This window comes from Daktulosphaira vitifoliae, unplaced genomic scaffold (assembly GCF_025091365.1).
Source record: "Daktulosphaira vitifoliae isolate Bord-2020 unplaced genomic scaffold, ASM2509136v1 Scaffold_4, whole genome shotgun sequence".
NCBI lineage: Eukaryota > Metazoa > Arthropoda > Insecta > Hemiptera > Phylloxeridae > Daktulosphaira > Daktulosphaira vitifoliae.
In genome coordinates, this window is record NW_026099575.1 from 3,447,884 (window position 1) to 3,465,924 (window position 18,041).

Genomic DNA, 18,041 nt, shown 5'->3' on the forward strand with positions numbered 1-18,041 from the left:
GAAAATATCAATATTTTAATTTTTCCTATATTATCATAATAGCGTGTTCAAATTTCGAATACGAAAAAAAACTAAGTAATTATTTATAATTCAGCAAAGTTACGAAGCCAGAAATTTATTTTTGGGTGGGAGAAAGGTTAAAAAAATGTTTTATCATTTTGCTTAAAATCTATCTAAAAATACAATATTTGGTAATCAATTTAGCCATATAAAATAGATTTTAAACCACGCAGTATAAGTTGAGAATGATTCAATTTTATTATGATTTACGCAAACATACGAAAGTAAAAAAGCTTTGATCCGTCAATTTGGATTGTACATAAAAAAATTGAACTTTGATCTCAAGGTATCACATATTAATATTAAAATCAGGGTGGTTTCATATTTCATAGTGATCATTTTCATACTTGAAATCTGTAAAATATTTGACAAATTAATCAGCGCCCCAATTTGACAGTAATAATACAAGGAAAATTATTTATGGATTAGGTATAAACAATTTAAATTGCACGATTTTATTTTAAAATTTTATTAATACATATAAATGCGGTTTATCGTACACATATGATTTACAAAACATAACGAATAAAATGTCAACTTAATTATTTCTACAGCGTTACAAGTCCTAGGCTATGATAAATGTTTAGGCCTTAGAACTAACATACACGTTTGAATTTACACGGTCGTGCGATGGAATAAAAAAATGATTTAACGAAAACATAAATCTTTGTTGTAAAAATAATTATTAACATACTAGAAATTGTTCTACACTTATTTTTATGATCGACTCTTATTTACAAAAACAATAGTTAAATTATTGTAATAGATTTCTACTACATTAATTGCGTTAAATACTTATCCAATATTTTTTTTTAACAAAAATGGAAATTCATTTGTTCATTCAAATTGGACCATAAAATACTAGCGGATTTATAATTTTGTAATTATTGTGTTCAACAACCGTTATGAATTTTCTTTGACGCACATAACATATAAATCATTTCACTAACACATTCAGTTTAATAATTATATTAATGATGATGCTGACGATAATAATAACTTCGCACGAGCATACGACTTGGCTGTACAATTTGTGTGTAAGAACAACTGCGAATAATTCGTCGTCCTTAACTGAGCGAATACATTACATGACTTGAGTGGAAACAATGAGACAGGAATTGAATGTACTCGAATACTTTAGATCAATTCCGCCTCTTTTTGGTAAAAAGTACTTGATGTAGTAATATTTTAATGGTGTGGTTTGCTGTAAAAAACTATTATAAATACTTGTAGTGTACTTTGTTCTAATACTTGTCGATCTTCTTAGCACGTTGATAGGGTCGATTGCATATTCTCTGAGAGTAGAGAATAAGGTTTCCAGCGTATACTGAATAATAATAATAGATGATCTAGTGTAATTATTTTATTGTAATAATATTTGTATACATTTTATTTTGATTGACGAGGGAGAGAAGATATCCGTAGTACAGTTTATTTTTGTCAGACAAAATGTTTTTGTTCTATACGAGGGTTAGTTTTAGCTTGTAATATCTAACATGATGTTTTATATTGGCCTGGACAATCTGAACATCATTAGATGGGTGACGGTAGCTGCTGTGACCAATAACATTATTTCGGTCGAAATCTTTAGTCTCGGTGTTGAATCTGAAACAATAGTAAAAAAAAAAATGTAGGCAGCGATTAATAACCGGATCACGTTTTTAATCGAACATATTTTCTACATAATGAAAACGCGAAGAAAATTTTAATTTTCAAATAAAGTGTCTAATAAGAAAAAAATGATAACATTTCATGGCTTTCATTTTATAATATAACTTTTGAAATTCAATTATTTTGAAATTTACGTTATTTTAAAATTGTTAGTAAACTATAAAGCGTATAATTCACGACAAATTAAGATGGCGTTTTATTTACAATTTTTTATTGGCTATGATCATAGAAACTTAAAATAGGGATAATTATACATTTTTTTCTTTACACAGTAGTTGAACAAAAAATTTGTATGTATAAACAGCATATGAAACATTAAGTTTATTGTAAAATCAATTTTATTAATTTATGAGTTTCCTGGATTGTAAATTTTTTCTAAATTTTCTAATGTAACATGTATTACTAATATTGATTAAGGTATCAATTAAGAAAATAACAAGGTATAAGATACACTCTTATAATGGTATTTCATTTTAATTTTTTAAATGCGTTTGTCTTTTAAAACTAAATACCGTTTCAGTTTGAGATTAACGGTTTACATTAATTGAAGGTATTGGGGTGACAACTCAAATTGGTGTGTGAACTTTAAATTATGACGCCGTTCTTTACTTTAAGTAATTACTACATTTTCGCAACTAATGATAATCGAATATTTTAAAATCGTTCATAATTTTAATATTAAACTAGATAAAATTTTAACATTTTAGAGTATGACTGTACAATATGCTCAACGTTCATATTATGAATTTCGTAAGTGTATCGGATAAAATCGGTTAAATGGAAATAGATATTTTGTTAAAATAAAGCTCGAGGAAATTCCTTGAGTGACATTTTAATCACTCGTTCGATAACTTTTTAAATAAAATTACGCGTTCATTAAAGTGCTTTAAATAATGTGTTGTTCTACAAATTGTTTAAAGCCGCATTTAGTTCCAACGATCAGTTTATTCTCAGTATTATCCAGAAAACTCTCAATTGAATAATAAAACCAAGAGAAAAGTAAATTATTGCTAAACAACTTCTCAAGTTTAACAATATAAGTGCGTTTTGATTTTTACATTAAACTTAACAGCTCAGAAATGACACGTTGAGTTTTAAATAATAATTTCTTTATTAAAAGATGTTGTTTAAGTACTAAAAATTGAATAAAATGGTCAATAAACATTGTGTTTTAACAATCGAGGTGATTTTTCCTTTTAATTGTTTAAGGCTTCTAAACATCGTTTAAGTGGTCTCTGTGGGCTTCTCGGTTAATAGTTATAATGGCAATACGCGATTTTGGTGGTTTGTAACTGTTCGTAAGTTATGGGTAGAAATTAATGAGAAGGGTTTGGTCGTGCGTAGGGAGAAATTTGAGACACACAGGAAACTACAGCAATAACGATTAGGGCTTGCATTTTTATTACATTTTTTATGGTAAACCCTCGAGCGTCCAGTAATATATTATTACACAAAGGAAGTAATTATAATGATGATGGCTATAATAATAACAATAAGATATAATTAATATTTCAGAACTAATCGAGTTAGTTAACTTTATAAGTATAAAATAAATAACCTTTTTGAAAAGTTAAATTAGGAACTATTTTGAAATTGTGTATTACGTACATTAAAAATATTACAAATTATATTTTTATTCATTCTGTTAATTAATATCTTTGAATATTATGTTAAAAATCTACAACTTATTATTTAATTTATGAATCATTTTATAAAGTACTGTTTCATTTTATTTTTTTAGAAAACCGTTACATTATAATAGTTAAAATTAAAAATATACAAGAAGTTTTTTTTATAAAATAAAATAATACGAATATTTTAACGATTTTATTCAAACATTAAATTTTTTACGTGTTAATACAGAAACTTCATAAGCTTGGAAATTGTGTGGCAGGTTTTCTCATCCCAATTAATTTTACGCTTTGGTTACCTTAACTTGACAACATAAGCTTTCATTTATTGTCAGCGACAAATTAACTAATCAGTAAAAGGATTTTGTACGGGTATATAAGCGTATGGCATTTTTGCCATTTGCGGAAACTCTATGATGCATTATTATGAGTTCAAGGTGAGATAGTAACTAGAAACGGTCAATCTGATGGGAATATTAATACGAATCTCTGTGGGGCTTATTGGATGATGTAACCCATTTCCACAAATTACACTCTTACACCCCCTTTCTTAATTATCTAATTGTTTGTGAACATTTGACCAGCGTTTACAATGAAATATTTGGCTTCTTTTATCGTTGACATGTTTTAAGTATTCGCAGTTACAAAACAAAATTATTAACGTTTATCGAAATGTTATTTTATATTGCAAATTTATTAATAGTATTTTTAACAAATTATACTCGAATAAAATGATAACGTTTAAGGATCAGAGAGCCAATTCAACGGCACACAAGAGTACGTGAAAACCGTTTGAGACTCACATCGACATGCTGCAGCTAACCTTCATGATCATTCTTAAGACATCAGAAGATTGAAACGCTCAAAACCATATGACATATCGTAAAATTTGTTATTAATTTTACTAGTATATTGTGTATTATATCTTAATTATACATTAATTTAATATAACTTTAAATGTTAACGTTTGTGAATAATTTTGACTAACAACTTAAAGTCGTCACAAATAAATATATATTCTTCAAATATTTTGAAGAAAAAAAAGTATTATGCAAATTTATGTTTTTGGTTGAAACAATTATACATGTAAAATAGTTTTATATAACCCATAAAAAGATGAGCATATCTAATAGGCCTTAAAATAGTTTTACTGCTAAATGTACATTTAATTATCCTTTTTCCTTTTACTACAATTAAGCGTTTGATTGTCAAAAGCCTTTTTAAAATGTCCAGAGCGCAAATGCTTAGAGCTATTTAACTTAAGAATATTATGCCTATGATGATTCACATAGTAAATATATTATAACTGGTATATTAAAGACTTACTTTTCGTAGAGACCATGTGGGTGTTTGAATTTTCTGGTTTGAAAATTGTATTTTTTTCCCCGAAATGATCGATTTCGTTTAAAAAAGAGTTATCTGAAAATCGACACATAATTTAACAAACTTCTTTAATAACAGAAGTAAATTAATATATTCTAATAATATTATTTTGTATATTAAATTAATCAAGTTACTAAAATGATTACGACTAGAATGCAAATTTATGTATTTATAAATTTTTTTTAAGCCATTTTAAAATGACCCAAATTTGTGCAAATTTGTTATAGGAATATATAGTCACGAAGATATATTTATTGTATTTGAGAGGAAATAAACCCCCCTAATCCCCCAATTCTTGACCTCACTTTGAACACATTACTAAGCTTTATAGCGAATGAATACAAATTTGTAATGACACAAATTTAACAAAAAATGTATAACAGCACATAAATCCTCACTCTAATTATGACAATATTACACTAAAATTAGTACACGTGAATAATTATTCAGGGTTCTAATTAATTATGATAAATTTTTTCTTCAAAATATCAACTGTCTTTTAAGTGTTTGTTCGTGTAATCTACACGTAAGACTTTTTTGGTTTTGACCGTTTGCATACTTATTTCAATGAAGACGACTACTGTGGTCAATAAAATTAAACGTTTAACGCACGTGTTCAGTTTTTGAACGGCTGAGTCTAGGGTGCTATAAGCCTTAAAAGGAATCGGGCGGTGGTAGACAAGGGAGGTGGTACTGGACGTTGTGCCCGATGGAAATATAGAATGCTGATCGTTCCCCAAGGGACCTGTCGAGAGGGGAGAGGTTAGGAGAACGGGATTGTTTCCATAATCGAATGTCGAAGGTTTACTCGAAGGGTTGTTCTCTCTTCTTCATCTCCTTCCTTTATACGTGCTATTATAATGAACGTAACATCTGTCGGCGTTTGTCCCTACAACATCGCGGCAGAAAGATCATCCTCGCGAAAAGCTCTACTGTACAACTGTGACCGCTTGTACGGGCCGAACTGTTATACTTGTCCTCTGCTCGCTGGCTACGCTCTACATACTCTGTTATACTTTTTTTTTTTGTTTATTACCTTTTTTACCTTCATTTCCATTCATGTGATTGGACGCGCTGTTTTCCAAATCATTGTTTCCAGTGGGCCATTGTGGACCTAAAACAAAAGAAACACACTGAAGTACCGTTATGGTTATCAACATCATAAGAATTTCATGTTATACATGAAAATAGAATAAATTAAAATTAATAGTATAGAGGGGCAAAGTTAAATAAAAATAGTGAGACATAAAAACCATGTTTTACATCAATGGCTTAAAATTGTCCGTATATTATCAACCACAATTGGTATTATATACAAAATTTGCATATCATTTAAAGGAAATTTATCGTGGATACTTATTTCCCCTACGTCCCAGAAAAATGTATAAATGAGAAAAATAAATTCGGTTATTTATTTCCTGTTTATATTTCTATAAATTGACCTTTTTGACTCAGTTTTCATAAAAATTAAAATCAGGTTTGACACAGAAGTAATATAGTTATAAGAGTATACTAAAGCTTATGATTATTAAATTAAATATATTGTATGTTTGAAAACTGAATTCATCAAATATAGGTCAAATAAACAAACAAAGCATAATACTAACAAAAATAACCAGAGGTAACAGTTAAAGTGCCAAAGGAGAAAATAAACTTAGGAATTTTCATTTATGTTTTCAAATTTTAATAATTTTTTTTAAGATAATTTAATTTTCATCTATTGAGAACAATATCCAAAATTATTATTAGAGATATAATTTTCATTACGAAATCACTTAGTTGGAATTTAATAACATAAAATTAATATTTTAGTAATTTTTGAAAACGACGAACAAAAACAAAATACCACGTATTTTACTGTAACATGGGCACTAGTTGAGAAATATTCAGATTGATGAAATATTTACACAGCGTGTCAATATTTTATAAAAATGATAAGAAAAAATTTTCTTTATCACTTTTTATTTGATTAAATATTATTATTATTTTTTTATCGGCAATGTGTAAAATATAAAAATAGTAATTTTTATTAGTAAAAAATTATTTGTTGTATTTTCCATATTTTTTTTAACTGTAAGCTGGTAAAACGTTAATATCCGTCTTACCTAAAGCTGGGAAGCCGGAAGGGTAAGGGTTCTCCGTGCGCTGAAGTTCTGGTGCCAGAGTGGGTGGGTGTGAAGCTTTGCAACAGATAGACAAGTATAGTGTTAGACAAGAGTAATAGTGCTATAAGATAGTTTTAATGACTTAAAATCATTAAATGTCAATAGAACCATGAAATTAAGATTTTAAATTAATTAAAATGCATGCATTGCTTATGATTGTATGGATTTTAACTAATGATAGAAGCTCAATACGAATAAATGAAAAATAAAGTAATATTAAGAGATATTATAAACTAATTATTGACATAATATTTACACTACAGCATGCTACAAAAAATCATTCAGGAATTTACCTTTGTTTTGAATTATTCTAAAATTGAAAAACAGAAAATTATTAGTAGCGTTAAAGTTTTGTCTACGAGAAGAATGCGGATATTATAAGTTATAACCCTCGACGTCGACTGAGCTGTGCTAATAAAATTAGAAAATAACTTCTGTTCACTCAATTTATTTTGTATTTATTTTTGTAATTTGAAAAAATAACTTTGACTGGTTAAAAAAAAAATTATGTGATAAAAATAATTTTTGAAGAAAATACTAAGACACAAATCTATATCAATGTTATAGATTATTTAAATACTAAACGCTTCTTATTGTGTAAATTTCTAAATTAATATCTTTTTAAAATTAAAAAAAACAAACAGGATAAATAATGCAACAACCCACGAAAAGCTTTTCACACATTAACAAAAAAATGTATAAAACAGTATTTCTTTAGTTTTAAATTATATATTAAATTAAAAAATTAGTTTTATAGGTACAATTTAATGGGATAAACATAAAAACACTTTAACAACATTAAAGTAAAAGTTATGAACAACAATTTTTTCAAAACTGAATATATCATAAAAATAAAATATATCACTCTTAATCATAAAGTATAAAACTATTTGCATAACGGGTGGACATTGCAATTTTATAAACTATAAAATATATTAACTTAAATATATTAGTCAAATCCCAAATCACTGCAATAAGGGACACTTTATTTAAGAATACAAATTTTGTAATTTGACGCTTGTGGTAAGATGATCTTTTAATGGAAATATGTTTAAATATATAAACCATACAATAATAATTTAAATTAATACATATGTATGTTTTAAATAGAACTTTTGCCTTTTTTTTTAATTACTCGATAGTCCAATTCAAGAATTGTATAGTTCATTCACAATTTCTTAAGGAAGCAACAGGCCATCTCTCTTGATTGGGAAACACATATACAGTGTGTTTTTTAAAAATACTTCTCTACATTTTTTCATTAAATGATACATTTTTCATAAAAATATACAAATAAAATTTTTTTTTTTTTTTAAGAACATAGTAAATAGTCAAGCTTATTGTAGTAAAAAACGATTTCTAAGGGTTTTAGGGGTTACTATCGATAATTAAATGGGAACCTATTTTTTTTTTTTTTATTAAATAGACAATGATTAAGATAAAATTTTTACTAGTCGATTACCAGTTGTATTATTGCTTATGAACTATTATATTTTTACTTATAAGTGGGGAAGAGCGAAATGTTAAAAAATATGTGCATTATGGTGAAAATAGAGTGTTTTTAAACACTACTCTGTTTCCTACCTTTTTTAAACTTTTAAATGCTAATATTTCATATATAAATAACGAAAAAAAAACAACTTTCCCCCTTTAATTAAAAAAACATCAATAGTACTCTACTAATTTTAACAAAATTGAAAATTTCAAACAATTTTTTTTAAGAAAATTCAAGTTTAAGAACGTTCATGTTAAAACCTTAGAATGTAAAACAACAAATGTAGTATTTTTAATAAATTAACTGTATAATACATTTTTTAAGCGTACATAAATTAAGCTAAGATATGTCAAACTGCCTCATTAAAAAAAATCTTGACCCCGCGTAGGGCAAGATTATGAATTTGACTTTCTTTCTAATTAATTAATAATTCTTAAAATAGTTAATACTAATTAATGAGTCTCAATATATCAAGTAGTAATTCTGCCAAATTTCAAGTTTGTGTAGTAAATACTATCTTTAAGAGATTCAATTAATGCTGTAAACATGTCATACTCTCGCCTTCATTGATAATATTCGAAAGACTTTTTTGCTTATTAACTATATGAACACAAAAATAAGTAACATTTGCTGATTGTATGCCATTTATACATTACCTTATCAAGTTATAATACCTTTAAAGTAAATTTGAAGATTCAAATGACGATATGTAATTTTAATGTTAATAGTTAGGTTATAATGTATTCAAATGTTTGAATTTGTATTATTATTCGAATAACAGAAAAAAAAAAGTTGTATACTATTATTTACAATACATAGTTTATGTAGGAAAATTCTGAAACAGACTTTGTCAACAATTATATATTCAATTATTGGATTGAAAAAATATAAAAACTCAACGCTGATGAAATATTTCATCATTTTCAAATATACCGAATATAAGAAGTTATTTTAGCATGAATTTATGCTTGTTCATTTTAATCATTACATCGTTAATGAACCAATGTTATGGTCATCCACAAAGATCATTGTTTTGTGATGTTCAAGAAATAACAGGTTATACAAAAAATTCAAAAACTTGGGAAGCCATAGTTAATCAAAAAATTACCAAATGGGAACAAGGTACTGAACAAATTGCTTCGGTAAGAGAAATTATAAGTAATGACATACTTTATTTTTTGAAACACCGAAAAGAAATGAATTCAACAGACAGTCTAATTAATTTTGCCTTTAAAATATTCAATAATGTTAAATCTTCAGTAATATGTCATGGTTTTGAACATTTGATGACAATTATGCAGCTAATGAATTATATTTTAATTACATTTCTTTCAAATAAGGCTACCCTTTTACCAAATTTTTTAGTCAATACAATTGGGGAATTAAAATTCCAAGAAAGTTATCTTAACAATACATTTGAAAGGGAACCACCTATAACACAAACAACTTTTAATGAATCATACAATTTATCAAAAAGTGACAAAGGTTACAACGAAAATAGTAATAAAGCAAAGCTTAATAGGTTAGCTTCAAGTAGATCATTAGTCCGGCAAGAATTTGTGAATAGCTACATAAATAAAATGGGAATAGTTTTGAAACTAACAATTGATTTGATAGAATTTTGGGCAAACGATTTTGAAGAAATCATTTTATATTTTGTTACGTTTAAGTCAAATATAGAAAATAATTGTAAAACAGAAATAGATATGTTAGATATTTTACAGAAAGAATTTGATACTTTGTATAAAATGTATAGCAAAAGATGTGATAAAAATATTGATCCAAAAATAATATTTTGCAATAATTTGGTTAGTAATTTTTCAATTGACCAAATATATGATTTATCATTCAAAATGTACAGTAAAATGTATTCAGAAATAATTTCATTGCCTCACGAATGGAGCAATTCTGAAATCGTTTTAAGCCAATTACCAGAAGAACTTATTCTCTTTACAATATAATATTTTAATAATTCAGTGTATCATTTCAACAATGATACATTAAGTTTATTTGAATTTGCTCAATAATCTGAAATTTATTTCGTTTAATATTGTGTATAAACGTTTGTATTTATTAATATTTCACTATTAAAAGCATAATTTTATTAAATCAAACTTGTTAAATTTTTCTTATACTGATTAATTTGTGGAACTATGAAATATTTTCTTTTTAGGTATTCAGTTACTATTTTAAAAATAACCGAACCATGAATAAATAATTCACGTTAATATTATATATTATAATTTAAAAAAAAATTACGACAGTAGGTAAATTATTATTAAACTTTGTATTTTTCAAAATATATGACAAAATTTTGTCTAATGGTAGGAGATAAAATTATTATTTTTTAAAACTCCCGTTCAAATAAAAATATAGTTGTGTGAATAAATAAAGTTTAAAGTATTTCTAATAATAAACATAAATAAATTTTAAGAACTAATATTAGTAACTATAATAAGTTATTAAAATGTACTAACATTCACTGTTAATGTTTATCTAAGTTTTCCTAAAAGACAAACATAGCTATTAAAAGAGGGTGTCAAATGAACGAAAAAAATTAACAGTTTTGTAACGAATGTGTAAAAAAACTAATTTTATGAAAACTTTATAATTTAGATTTTATATTTCTTGCCTTTATTCACGGATATTTTTTTTATATATATGGTTAATGTAGTGACAAAATAAATATATAGACTATCTAACTATATAAAATATATAGTTAAATTAATTAAATCATATAATTGGTATAACTATAATATCAGTTGAAATTACTAAATAAATTAAGTCAACAATATTTTTTGTGAGTTCAAAAAGAAGATTTAGTACTTGCAACTGTATGATTTTTCTCCTCTTTAATCATTTGTGTCTAAATTTTGGTTTTAGAAAATGTTTTAAAGAGAAGAGAAAATCGTTTCGTAGCGTAATATTTTCATCACTAGGTGCCCTTAAATTCAGGTAAATTAATTGTTTTGACGTCCGTGTGAACAGGATGTATCATCAAATGACATGACCACCACAATGGTGGTTAGGTTTCAATGTAATGAACCACAAGGGCAATACGTATGTTAATTACGAATTTGAAATCGAAAGCATCTGGATCGAGAAGCTTTACAAATAAATTCATTGAGGTTTCACTAGGTTTATTCGACGAAATGTAGTAAAACATACGTTTATAGGAAGGAAAACGATCGATTCAAATTGCACGCGGTTTAAAACGCAGAACGTGACAGTTCGGTCAGTGTTTCCTATTTCCTGAATATGTATTTACCTCGCCCGCCTCTCCTAGAATTATTAATTCAAATTACCCAGCAAATATCGCAGCAGTTATTCTTGTTTGATTTCTAATGAAATCACGTGTTCACTTAATACGCCGAGAAATGATTTCCATTGAGAAAAAGAAAGAAAACTTAAACACTTTTGCATAATTTACAGAAACTTAATTTTAATATTATGGTTCACAACTATATGCCTCATTTAAATATTCATTTTATTCAATATAATGTAGGCTTCTATAATTCATGTAAATATTTTTTTGCCATGAAAGTTTTATTTGTACGAATAATATAACAAACCTTAAGTTATAAGCTATTTTATCAGCCTGTGGAATTATGGTCTTACAAAATCTGCTGTTTTCATGCGAAAATATAAATGTTGAAATTCGTTGTACTGAATGAATAATATTTGACAATATATATCGTATCCAGATAATATTTGTATTAAAAATCATAAATTAACATACACAATTAATGAATAAACAACTTGCAATTTTAAACGCGTAAAATAAGCAAGTTAAATTTCATACATAATTCACGCAAACATTAGGATGCAATACTGTATGAAATGCTAAGCTTTTGATGGTAAAGATTCATGTCTTAACATCCGTGTAAGTTGTACATGATTATATCATACATTAAGTTATTTGGCAAAATTATAAGTAGCCGAGAAAAGTTAGAAAGCGAGATATTTAATGTTTAATCTGAACATTACAATCATAATAATTTGCAGCATAAAAACATTGTTTAATTCCACTACAAATCAAATAAGCTTATGGTAATAAAATTAGATAAAATATGAATAATTGCCGATAAAAAAAGGTCGAATGAAATTCCACAATGATGTTGTGCTATGTGGTTAATGTATAATGACAGCGTTTTTGTGTATAGAAACTACCAGGGGCTGCTCTAGAATTATTTTGAGAGAGATGCTACGATTATTATTAGCATTCGTCAATGAATATTAACTAGTTAAAAACTAGAAAAACAAAAATGCAACTTGGTCAAGACGGGTGCTGCTGCACCCTAGCACTCCCTCGCTAAGATTGCCCCTGGAAATTACTAATTATGAAAAAGCGTTTTGAGATAAAACCGTAAAAAATCCAAAAAATACTTACTGTACAATCGAATAGTGCCATCAGTCTCTCCGCGAGAATTTTTCGCTACACATTTGTACACACCGTAGTCGGTTTGTGACACATCCATGATAGTCAACTTCATTTGTACTTTGTACGAAGGAATGCCCTGAATTGAAATTGCTTTATATTTGCTGTTGTCATGCAACATCTGCCCGTTATCTCGAGTCCAGTAATGCAACGACGTTGGATGGGCTTCAGTATAACACTCTAACGTTACATTGTATCCTAATGGAACGCCCACAAGCTGATGAGGTATCCAAAGCATTGGCGGAACTAAAAATATTTAAAGCAAATTTAACAATATAAAAAATATTATGTTAAAAGTAACGTCAAATAATAAGTTCAAATTTTTTTTTGAAAATTGGAAAATTTAAATCAGAATTAGTTGTTATAAATAAATTATCTTAATATTTTTAGTAGCATGTCTAAAATTCTCAATCGTAAATAACTTTTCAAAATTTTAAATATGATTTAATACGATTTAAGGTATTTTGAAAGTAATAAATGTTTTAAATTTTCGTGGTTGCGATTTAATATTTGATCAAATTAGTTTATTCTTACAGATTTTAATTTATAAACGCCCTAAAATGTATGGTAATTAATATAATAACCGAGTTCCTCTGGAAAAATTAATTCACGTTTTTAAGTATCAGCATAAAAAAAAATTAATCTGATACCAGAGGAGGACTGTTGACGACCAATTTAAGAGATAACGATCGAGTTGGAAGAATACATTTTTACATAAAACGTTAAATTTAAAACAGAATCGCCTAACAATGTAGATAGAATAAACTTCATTGATCAATTTAGGGTATCTTGGTGATTACTATTTTTTTGCCGTTTTACTTATTATAACATCTGTTTTTAATATTATATCTCATCATCATTTACTAAAACGATATGATATTTCGGTACGAACCAACGAGTATTTATAAATGTCATTTAAAAACTTTGATAAAAATCAAATTTTCTTTTTCAAGTTGGAAAGATACGATTCTATACTAACGGTTTATTTTTAAAATTGCGACGCAAAGCTTTAAAAATCATCTATACAAATATGTAAAGAAGCGTAATGTCAAACGCAGAATGAATCAAAAGTAAATGAAAAAAAGTTTTTGTTGTAAACAAATAAAAGGCCTACCGAAAATAGTGATCGTTCAGTGTGCCAAATGTATAGAAATGCCTAAGTGACTTTCGTGTACGGCGAATAGTTAGATGGGACACATTTTACACGAAACAATTGCGTTATGCATTGTAATTATGATGATAATACTTTTTTTTGCAACAATGCACGAGAAGGGATAGGTGGTGGACAGGAAGGCAGTGAGAATGACTAACGGCAGCATTACCACGCACGGGTGGTATTAAAATAAAAGAGGAACGAATAAAAAAAATAAATAAATAGAAATCTCGGGCGGGGAAGCGACGTTGACGACTAGCTATTTAACCGATGATTAATTATCCCTTTGTGTTGCCGCGGGTCGCAGTTTGGCGGTACATTGCCGGTAATACCTGACGATCCCGAAGATATAATATTCATATTATATTATGTGTACGGCGCATCTCCTATTATGATAACACGCGTCCGTGTATTATATTATTATGAATTATAAATATTATTATTCTACGTAAACGCCTTTTAATGATTATTAATGGACGCTTTTGTCTTAAAGGTTTTTCCGCCGCACCTCGTTCGTTACATCTATTGCCCCGCCATGGTGACATTTGAAGAATACTGATTCGCCAAAGTGTACCGATCCGCGTGGACAAAATTTCCATCGTAACAGAAAGGACTTACGGTAGCTGTCGCGCGAACGACAGACATGGCAATCGACTTAAGTCCTAATTCATCAAAATATTTTTTGCGACTAATTCAAGAGATGTTTTCGATAGAATTAATTTGTTATTTAAATGATCACATTTACATCAACTAAACATTACAATCAATGGCAATTATATTTATAACTATAATCGTAAAAAGTTTATTTTAAAACTTTCCAGTTTATTTCATATATGTTTATTTATAACGATTTCGATGTTTTGTTTTCATAAAAAAAAAAAAAATACTAAGAAAGGTAAAAAATTTTACTAAATTATGATCTAAATTTAAAGACGTCAGATTTTAAGATTAAATTTTAATTGAGATGAAAGATTCAAATATTTATTTGAAAAAGTATAACGTGTATCATTGTTTGTATACTTAACGGTGTTGTTATTTTTCCTAGCAAGTCCTTTCGCGTGTAATTCATAAATAATGGAGGATGTGCATTAACATTTTAATGAAATATAGTGGAAACTGTAGATCAAATGAAAACGTGGCAGAAAGGAAAACGAAAGAAAGGGAATAAAACATGATGGGAATAAAATGGGGGAAGAGTTCGGGTTCAAGTATGAGAGGCATTTGGTTTTATTTCATTTTTTCCGAACAATATTTGTTTGAATAAGTTTTGTGGTGGTTTTGAGAGCGTGTGTGTTTACTGCTACTGAAAAATCAACATCCTGTATTAACGTTGGACAAAGCATTATTCATGTGCAGGTATAGAGGCATTTTGTGGTTGATTCAACAAGGCTAATGAATAAAATACAATTACGACGGGCATGTCAACATTTTCCACCGCCAAGAGCAACGCCAGGGTGTAATCAAACGTTTTTTTTTTTACACTAATCATTCATACGTGCACCGAAAATCATTTGCTAATCATATTTTATAGTATGCTTCAACTGGACACAATTAAAATATTTAACATAACTAAACCTTAATAACCATTTTCCGCCATTAATTGAAACCACATTTTAGTTGTTCATAAAATATAATCAAATGAAATCGCTATCATCTGGCCATTATGTGTGCTATTGTGTAAATTACTTACTACCATTTGAAATATATTGTATTTTATAATTGATCAAAGACAACAGACACAACGATTTTTTAAAATTTGTTTAGTGGCTACCTGAGATTTGAAGGAAAGTGATCATACAGTTTCAATCTAATAATATTGTATGTAAAGATAAAATCAAATGTATTTTCGAGTAGCTAAAAGTATAATTACATGGGTATAATGTAAGTCAACAGAAAATAGTAAATATATGTAAAATATTGATTTTTTTAGAATAGATTTACTTACAATCAACACTGACTTTAATTCTTTTGCTGACCGATGGCGGTACTGAATTAGTAGCTATACAGAGATATGCACCCATATCCAGCCGACTAATCTTGTGTAATTCCAATGTAGGTTCAGCCCATTCGCTAACTAATAAAACCAGTGAACAATTGTAAATAATGATTATTGTAAAAAAACAAATAGTAGCTGTTTGCAGTGCGTGAACGTGCATATAACGACGAGCAATAATAATTGTTATCGCAGTAAAGTTCTTTTACGGATGGGTTACCAAACGGCTGGAGGGTACAGATAACAGTGTTTCTCCGCCACGACTAATCTTAGACCGCGTACATGACTTATATTATAACAGAGGTAATAGTGGCCCCTCCCGAAGGAGAGTTGTTTGGGGAGGAGTGTCGTGTACGTGAGTAAGCGGTTCAACTTTTGCTGCCGGTCGGTGTTTCAAAAGTTTTCGAATTCCTTTGTGTGCGTGGATACCACTACACTGCCAATGATTCATTGCTATCAATAAGGACTGTCGCTATTAAAATTTCCCCTGCCCCAATCTTGTTCGGTTATTATTGTTCCAATTAAACGGGGTCTGGGAAGCGAATAAGACAAATTCTTCTTGGCCCCGCCGATCTCAAAAACATTATACACGCACTAACCGGAGGAATGATAATTATTGTTGTTAACGTTTAATATTTCCATTTGTTTCAATATAGGGACGGGTAAGTTTACCGAGGTAAAACTTTTGTATAGTCATCCAAACTACCCAGGATCCTGTAACGTTTATTCTGTACTATTACCACGTGTTTAGCCACGAAGAGACAATGATACCACCGCAAATATATCAATTATTGAGTACAAAAGCCATAATGAGTAACCTTGCCTTTTGTACAAAAATGTGTGTGAAATGTTCATCCAAAATAAAACAAAATGTAGCATTTTACCGGTTAGTGTTTTGTTTATGTTGATTTGTGCACCGTCGTCGCGTTTCCATTTTATTTCGGGTTTAGGGAACCCATCTACATGACATGTTAATGAAACGTTAGCGCCTTCTCGCACAATGGCATCAGAACTACTTAGCGAGTCTGAAATTGAAGGTGGAACTGTAACAAAAAAAATTATTAAAATTAAACAAACAAAAACGAAAAGGCATTTTCTATACTGATAATTATTAATGCGACATATAAAACAACAATAAGAGCTATAATTATTTTCATTGATATCATTTATTTAAAATTGTTTTATAACTATATAATGCAAAACCAGAAATAACACATTACAATTGTGTAGTAAGATTTTCATTATTTTCTATTCGAAAAATACATAAAATGGAATACATTCATTATTTCATGACAGTGATTCATCACTACAAATGCCCTCCAAATGATCTTTTTGTGTACCGTTTACTTTACTGTAACAGTACTTTTTTTGTTTAAAAATAGAGTTTACAAAATAATACAGTGATACAATAACAAGTGTTAATACACAAATATTAAAATTTCTTTGAGTTTGGACAAAGCAAATATTCACCAGATAATATTCGAGTAAGACTATTAATAATAATATTATACTACTATAAGTCATATGAGTATAATTAAAAGCTAATTAATGAATAGTTTATAATGAAGCGAAATTAAAATTTTAAATACAAGATACTAAAATGGCAAAAGAGATATCATGAAATATTTAAAAAATCATCCGAAACATAAAGTGCCATCAGCTTTGAGAGCTTTAAACTATTATACCGAACTTTTTCAATAACAAAGCAACACACTAGCTCCTCAAATGGGTACATTTATTAACTGTTCGGCGTTCAATTAAAAAGGTAACTTTTTAATCGATTTTCTCAATTCAATGAATACTTATTAACAGCATAGTTCAATTGTGGGTTTATGTAAATTTTGACATTTCATATTGATTTAAATGATAAATGTTCATAGCAAAAGTTTTAATATAATTCAATAGCAATAGAACAGATGTACTCAAAACCTTTTAATTATTCCAGTTTAAAAATTTAGGTAATTTACTCGCTCTGTGAGTATTTTACGCAAAAGAAGAAAAAATACTGTTTCCCAACTAGTGGTTACATAAAACAAGTGGCATTAGGTAAAG

The 18,041-nt window shown here is 28.0% G+C and overlaps 1 protein-coding gene across 6 annotated transcripts in view; it reads right to left on the bottom strand.

The window, feature by feature from the left end:
* Positions 1-492: 492 nt before the first annotated feature.
* The window catches only part of LOC126905172 (neurotrimin-like), a 55,975-nt gene continuing 38,426 nt past the window's right edge, over positions 493-18,041 (bottom strand). For 3 of the 6 annotated variants that reach the window (XM_050684645.1, XM_050684641.1, XM_050684646.1), the window contains 7 exons: positions 16,874-17,032; positions 15,942-16,070; positions 12,796-13,089; positions 6,851-6,925; positions 5,782-5,859; positions 4,689-4,781; positions 493-1,665 (listed from right to left, as the gene is read on the bottom strand). In XM_050684645.1, the coding sequence (XP_050540602.1) occupies positions 1,565-1,665; positions 4,689-4,781; positions 5,782-5,859; positions 6,851-6,925; positions 12,796-13,089; positions 15,942-16,070; positions 16,874-17,032 (929 nt within the window). In that variant the 3' untranslated portion in view covers positions 493-1,564. The remainder of the gene's footprint in view (positions 1,666-4,688; positions 4,782-5,781; positions 5,860-6,850; positions 6,926-12,795; positions 13,090-15,941; positions 16,071-16,873; positions 17,033-18,041) is intronic. The other 3 variants (XM_050684642.1, XM_050684644.1, XM_050684643.1) reach the window with 3 other exon arrangements.